Raw genomic sequence first — 7,925 nt, forward strand, 5'->3', positions numbered from 1 at the left:
TGCTGGAGTCTTGAATGTATACTGCTATGGATTAATATTATACATATATAATATATGTAACTTGTTATATAATATACATACTCTTAATTTCAAGATAAATAATATCTATTTTAGACATATTAAAGAGTGCAAATAGTATTTTCTTAAATTATTACCTTAGGCCATGGTGGAAATATCTATTTGGTCACTAAATCCACACTGGATGTCATTCCCTTTATGATAACTTGTGTTGGGAAATGTCATCAAAAAAGATGTGACTGCCAATTCACCCATGAGCTGGGCCTGGGCAAGTGGAGGCTTTTTAACCCCTCCCCTATCCTGGAAATGTGCCTTTCTCACTTCCAGAGGCTACTCCAAGAAAATAGATTTGAGATAGTGAATGTGGTATTGAAAACAACTGCATGTGATATGTGACTGAGTCCTGTTAGGGCCTCTTCTTAAGCATTTAAGATTTGGAGAGTGGGTACAGGGATCAATCGGTCTTATTGTTGCCAAGAAAAGCCTCATATGTAAGATCTCTTTGCTAATACTAAAACTGCCACCCACCAATCTGGAGTGTTCTATCTCTTTCTTCAGTCTTTCCTTGCTCTTTGCAGGACGATGCCTGTTGCAGATTATATCTGGGAAGCACCCAGGAGTGTTGCAAACCAAAAATTGGAGAGCCAACCAGAAGAGCAAAGAAATAAAGGTTGCATGACTGTGGGGATACCTCAAAAACAGCTGGTCTAATATGCTTGTTAGAGGAACCATGCATTGCATACTATGGCAGGGAAAATAAGTATTTGGAAGCTGTGGTGGGCTGGCCTCTACTATAGGTGTCCAGCTGGTCACTAATTGATGCCTGACTTTAAGCTGAAACTTGTGTTAGGAAGTTAGAAGGCAAGCTAAGATTAGAAAAGGACATGAAAGTGTCTACTAGCCTAATGGCTTTGGGGCTGGCAGAGAAGGTGGGAGAGCAGAATAAGTTAGAGTTTGTAGCACACTCCACAGTGAAGAACACTGTAGTTTTTCAAAGCTAAGGACAGCACAAACTACCATGGGTTAAGGCCCAGGTGCTTGTGACTAAGCCTGATAAGGACACTAAGACATGGAATCCCTTGGAGAGTGAATAGGAGATTATGGTGATGACAGTAAAGCAGAAAACCTCATAATGTCTAACCCTTAATATGACAGAAAGCCAAAAAATATATCCCAGTTGGCTGTGAAGGGTCCAGTAAGACTAATCTGGATGCAAGTGTGTGTGACCTTATTCCTGCAAGGATCCTGCCTTAACAGATAGACTGAGAACCTAACACTGTGTTGGTTGGTTTATAGAGAGCCTTAAAACCTGAGCAGCAGTTTAGAATTTTTATTTCTTTTTCAAAAAAAATATTTATTTGAGAAAGAAAGAAGGGGGGAGAGAGAACACACACATAAGCAGGGAGAGGGGCAGAGGGAGAGAATCTCATGCACACTCCTTGCTGTGTGTAGAGCCCACGGTGCTTGATCTCATGATCCATGAGATCACGACCTGAGCAGAAATCACAAGTCAGATGCTTAACTGACTGAGCCACCTATGCACCCCTACTTTTTCATTTGCCTGATGCCATGCCTTCTCCAGCAGAGGCCTCAGGGATACAATCCTATCTGGATCTGAGGAGCATGTCATGTTGTGCTGGATTTAACAACTGCCTTTTTCAGTATACCCATGGCCACTGAGTCACAAGATCAATTTACTTTCATATGGGAGGGGGCAAAAATGGACCTTAAAGGTGCTCCCTCAAGGTTACCTTGCATAGTTCCACCATATATTATGAAATGGTATTCTGAGATCCCTGTTCTTCCTCCCCACACCAGTGAAATAGGCCCACGAAATTTTTGTTGATACAATGTTAGCATGTGAAGCTTTGCATATGCTGTAACAGCTTGCAGGCTTTGCACAGCATCCGTGAAGGAGTTGATGGACAGTAAAGCCACAGAAAATTCAAGGCTCAGGGCAACACCATAAAGTTTAAGGAGTTGTCTGGTAAAGTAAGACCCATGTTTTCCCAGAAACTGTGACTGAAAATGTGCAAGCCTACCCAACCCCTAAAAACACAAAAAAAGTTGCAATCATTTATAGGTATTTGGGGGTTTGGGAGAACTTTTAGTCCCAACATAACATAGTACCTCCATTCCTTATCTTGTCTAATAAATAAGGGGAATGTGTGGAACTGGGAATGAGAGCAATAGACCACCTTTGAAAAGGCAAAAATACTACTGAAGCAGAATGAAGCTCTGGGCATCTCCCAAGGAGGGTTCTTGTCTAATAAATAAAGGGAATGTGTGGAACTGGGGATGAGAGCAATAGACCACCTTTGAAAAGGCAAAAATACTACTGAAGCAGAATGAAGCTCTGGGCATCTCCCAAGGAGGGTTCCTTGAGTTAGATGTATCTGTGAGTCCAGAAGGTATGGGTTAGATACTGTGGTAGAAATAACAGAAGGAGATAATACCCTTAGGATTTTGATCTCAGCTCTGGAAGGGGACAGAAATCTGATATACCCCCATAGAGCAACAGTTTGTAGTACCATACACACCATTCCTCCAGGTAGAATCTCTCAGTAAAGAACAACACACTGTGGTGAGAACTTTCCTGCCTATCAAGGAATGAGTGGAAAATATGTTCCATTGACCTACTTCTGCCACATCTCAAACTCCCACTTTGACTAAGTGTCATGTCTACTTGCTAGCAGAGGAGTGCCCTTTCTACCAGTCCACTGTCTCTGGTAAAGTAGGTACTAATAGATGTTGTGGAGTATACAGATTTTATAGATGCCCTCACCTCTATTCCTATGGTGACACCTGCAGCTTGTAAAAAGGGAGCAGGGAAAATTTCCACTGATGCATAGTATAGAGAAGTGAAGTAGAGGAAATATATCCACAAGGACTGAGGTCACTATTCAGCTCAACACTGACAAAATCTTGATGGAAACAAGAAAAAACCATAGCAGCTAGTGGGCCTTGGTCATTAATCCTTTGCACTGACAGTTGAGCTCTTTTAAAGATATTAACTCTTAGGGTCAGACAATGGAAAGCCAAGGAGAGGATGATTATGAATCAGACCTCATATGGTGAGGATATGTGGAAGGACGTTTGGGTCCATCTGCAAGATCCTAAGGCAGACATCACTGTTTTTCATTTCCCAGCTCATAAGGTACTTACGTTCCCTGACAATCAGGAAACTGAAACTTTAGCTACTGACCTTGCAGTAAATACAGCAGATTGGATGCATAGAAAGAGTGGCTACTGCAGTGCTCCAATGGGATGTCATATTGCCAAGGATGCTGGATTTCCCCTGAAGTACATTGACTTGGTTAATGTAATAACATCCTGTCCTGTGTGCTCTGAACATCTGGAGCATCTCCTGAAAGAATCTGAGGCTGATTACCGAAGTGCCCAACTGGTGATGAATTGGCAAATTAATTATATTTGCTCCTTCTAAATATTCCTTTGTTTGTGTGGACACTGCATCTGGCTTAACTTGAGCTTTTCTCTGATGTTGTGCAAATGAGGCTGCCATTAAGGTATTAAAGAAATTGAGTATTATGTTTGGATACTCTTGTGGGATTGCCAGTAATTGGAGGTTACGTTTCAAAGGTTATGATGTGCAAATCTGTGGAAAGAAGTGTGACACTGAATGGAGGTCACACCTCCCCTTTAACCCATAATTAGTAAGATTGATAGGAAAAAAATAAATATTAAAACAACAAATTATATTGTTAACAGGTAAAACCACCTTGTCCACATAGACCAAAGAATTAAACCTGGCTATAATATATTTGAATGACAACCAGTAGGGCCTATGCCCAATATGACAGACTGAGGACGTATGCCAAGGAACCCAACACCTTAATTGTATGGAAGTCATAAAAAATATGTATTCCCCCAACTCTCACCATGGATCAATGTGCCTTGCTACTGAGAACACCAAGATCCATCACACCTGGAAAAGGAATTATCTGCTGCAATTTGCAATGTGACATCCCAACAGGATGGGTATTATTTCATATCTGGCTGAGGGGTAGCTGTTTAGTTTCCACTAGGATCCCATTGTCCTGCTACTAGCCAAATCTATGCAAACTCACTAAACCTAAAGTGGAAAATATAACATTGAAAGTGGAGAAAAGATGGGGATCCTGGTCTCCCATCTCTTCATGCCTCATAGTGCGTCTTCCCCAGCCAATATTTATGATTGATCAAAGGGTCAAATTCTCAAAGCTGCAGTGACATTAACATCTAAATAGTAGAGCCTGGTTGTGGGTATTAAGGAGGGCACATATTTCATGGAGCACTGGGTGTGGTGCATAATGAGTCCTGGAACACTGAAAAAATTAAATAAATAAACAAACAAACAAACAAACAAATAGTTGGGCACAAGTGTAATTCTTGTAAAAAGGGAAGACCTTACCAAAGAAGGTCCTACTAAATGTCTTTTCAGCCTTAGACTTCTGCTGCTCTTAAAATGTCCAATAATGGGACAGGCACCTAAAATAAATCAATACAACTGTTGGGTGTATGGGAAGATGCCCTCTGGCAACCCAATCGCAATTGTCAGTGTAAGTATTGTCATTCCAAGGAATGGACCGGGAGACCTTAAAACAGAAGAATGAATATAATACCACTAGTTGATCTGGTGTTACTAATACTGACTCAAGAACTTAGCCTGTGGCTCACACTATTAATGAAACTGGGTATCAACATTTTTCCCTCTCAGATAAACTCAAAAAAAAAAAAAAAACAATCCATCAATTTCCTTTTAAAAAGGTTCTAGGAACACTACTATCAGAGCAATGGGTGACTGTGCTCAGATTAGGGACGGTTTTATGTGTTTTGCTCTGGGTTATGGGCAACTAAGCACCTGGAAATCCCCATGTTAGAAGCAGAAAACTCACTCTAATTAGAATCAATCCAATTGTACCAAAAACATAAAATGAATACCACTGGGATTGTGTAGTCACTCTGTCATATTAAAGACACTGATTACATTTGGCACTGATTGATTGTAATACCCAGGTATTTATTGGGTAGCATCAAATGAAACCTAATGGCTATGTGGAACAACCTTTGGCCATGACTACCACCTAGATGGTTTTTGGGTCATTACACCCTGTGGTCTCCCTGGGGACAGGGAAGAATCCATACCACAGTGACAATGGCTGCCAATCTCTCTCTCCTCAAGGCCAGATTGAGATATTCCCTTCTGGTATGATCATTTACCAGTTTCATTTGCTTGTGCCTCAATAGTCCAATAAAGACAATGTGATGGAAATTGCACTATTTCTATAAAAGGAATTATGACTGCAATAGAGTCATGAAATTTTTATACTTACTTTTAAGTATAAGTTTATCATAGAAAACAGAAAAAAATAACCATAACCAGAATTTCAATATATCTTGTTATCATTAATAAAATGTATTCATATCAGTGCCTAATTCATGGACACTGGCAAATTTTCAGTTCGTTTGGATCTGAAGAGCAAAATTTGTTCCTTTTTGAGACCATGCATGGAGATTAGGTGGGTCTTAACAACTTGAAAAGGGGTTAAATCTAAGACTGTTAATAAAATTTTCACTTTTGTGATAAACAAAATTAAAGGTGTGATATAAAAAGTCATCTGGGTTGAAGTGTTATGTTGTTTTATTCTCCAAGTCTGGGAGAATAAAAATTAAGAATGAAACATAAACACTATGTAAATGTAAAAAGCCCAGTGTACCAAACTTTCATCCAAAGTAACTTGAAAGTGACTGAATACTGTTTTGTATTTACAACATGGGGAAAAGAAACCTTGTTTGTTACCTGAATATATGCCACAAAATTCCTAAACATTTCAGTCAACCTATAATATCCTTATTCAAGAAATGGCCATAAATGTAGTTATAACTGAATTAAATATGAAAAATAATGAATATTCGAAATAATTTTCCTTAATATGAAATGACTGTATTGTTTCCCAGGAATGTGCTTTTCCAAAAATGTATATGTAATAAGTGCCATTAAAAAAAAAAAAAAACAGAATGAAAAGGACACTAGAGAACTTAGAAAATTATGAAAATAGTTAAGCAATTTATTGTCCAGACTTGCCCTTCCCCACTACCTTCATGAATGCTCTTGCCACTTCCTTGTTGCGGAGGCTATAGATGAGGGGATTCAGCATGGGAGTAAGGATGGTATAAAAGACAGACACCATTTTGTCCTGGGTGGGGGACGATCTGAACTGGACTGCATGTACATGAATAAAGCTGCTCCATAGTACATTCTCACCACCATGAGGTGAGAGGAACAGGTGGCAAAAGCTTTTCGGCGACCGTCTCCAGACCCCATTTGAATGACAGCCAGAATAACACAGGTGTAGGAAGCAATGATGATTGCTACAGGGAAAACAATCATTATTATACAGCAGTAGGAAAGAACTTCTTCAAATGTTGATGTGTCATTGCATGAGATGATTAGCAGGGAAGGAAAATCACAGAAGTGGGCTATTTCCCGGGACCCACAATAGGAGAAGAAAAATGTAACTACATCATCAATTACACCATCAGTAGAGCCCAGGATCCAGGAAGATGCAGCCATTAGACCACAAATTTTGGGACTCATAAGACTGGGATATCTTAGAGGGTGGCAAATGGCAATATAGTGGTCATAAGCCATGACTGCCAACAGGAAACATTCACAGCCAAGTAGTGATGTATAGAAGAAAATTTGCGTGGCACAACCTGCCACAGAAATGGACTTGCTGCCAGACAAGTAGTTGAAGGCCATCTTGGGTACAGTCGTGCAGATGAGCATGAGGTCCATGAGGGACAGTTGGCTAAGGAGGAAATACATGGGAGTGTGGAGCTGGGTGTCCATGTAGATGAGGAGAATCATAGAAGTGTTTCCCCTGAAGGCCACTATGAAGATGCCCAAGACCAAAGAGAAGAGGAAAATGTGAGTAGGGCTGTGATTGAAGATACCCAGAAGGATGAAATCAGAGGTGAAACTCTGATTAGCCCATGCCATGATGAATGTGTTCTTTATCTAATATGGTAAAAAGTGATATTACCACATTGAGTTGATAAATGTGTATTTAATGCCTTACAAAGCATGTGATTGTGGTAAATTCTATAGGTCAGTGATTAAGCTGACATCACCGGTATTAGGAATCTCAAAGAACAGGAAGTATAATTACAGAACAAAATATGTTCTCTTGGTACTGTCTAGTGTGGAACTTTTCCTAAGTTCAGCTTCTAAACATCCTTCACAAATTAAGATAATAATATACATTTTCACAATTGATAGTGTGTTTTCAAAAAGGAAAATTCCCAAAAGCATTTAGACGGTGCCTTGAAACAATCAGATATCCTTTACATATTATTTGATAGAGAAACTAAGCTTAATTCAGAATGTGGCAAACAAAGTAAGAGAGATAAAGAGCACAATATGAACCTTTGCTTTTATGGTAGTGGGTGATTTTTTTCTGTCAGTGTTAACAAAACCTTTATATTTGTCAATTATTTTATAGTTTAGAGTGTTTGATCTGTAACTTTTGGTAAATATTTTTTTGTGCAGTAAATGCATGCTCTGAAAAAATACTTTAATTATATAAATATAAACACTTTGTCCCGTTTTTGTATAGCCCAATGTGATAGATGACTTGTGTTTCTTCAAAAGAGATATGTTGAGCCTTAACCCCCAACATCACAGAATGTAAACTTATTTGAAAACAATTAGATAAGGGCACTTGGGTGGCACTGAAACCAACTCTTGGTTTCAGTTCAGGTTATGATCTCAGGGTTGTGAGATCAAGCCCCAAGCACAGAGTCAGCTTGAGTTTTTCTCTCGCTGTTCCTCTGCTCTTGTCCTCCTCATGCTCTCTCTTTCAAATAAATAAATAAATCCTAAAAAAAATTAACAAAGATGAGAT

At 39.3% G+C, this 7,925-nt stretch overlaps 1 protein-coding gene across 1 annotated transcript; it reads right to left on the reverse strand.

Annotated features, from left to right (window-relative positions):
- Window positions 1-6,086: 6,086 nt before the first annotated feature.
- On the reverse strand, window positions 6,087-7,021 carry LOC111139681 (olfactory receptor 2M3-like). The gene is given in 2 exon segments (XM_022492027.1): window positions 6,087-6,226; window positions 6,229-7,021. Coding segments are annotated over 2 exon segments (933 nt in total).
- Window positions 7,022-7,925: the final 904 nt, after the last annotated feature.

The sequence above is a fragment of the Enhydra lutris genome, unplaced genomic scaffold (genome assembly GCF_002288905.1).
Source record: "Enhydra lutris kenyoni isolate GAN:26980312 unplaced genomic scaffold, ASM228890v2 scaffoldscaffold112, whole genome shotgun sequence".
Classification (NCBI taxonomy): domain Eukaryota; kingdom Metazoa; phylum Chordata; class Mammalia; order Carnivora; family Mustelidae; genus Enhydra; species Enhydra lutris.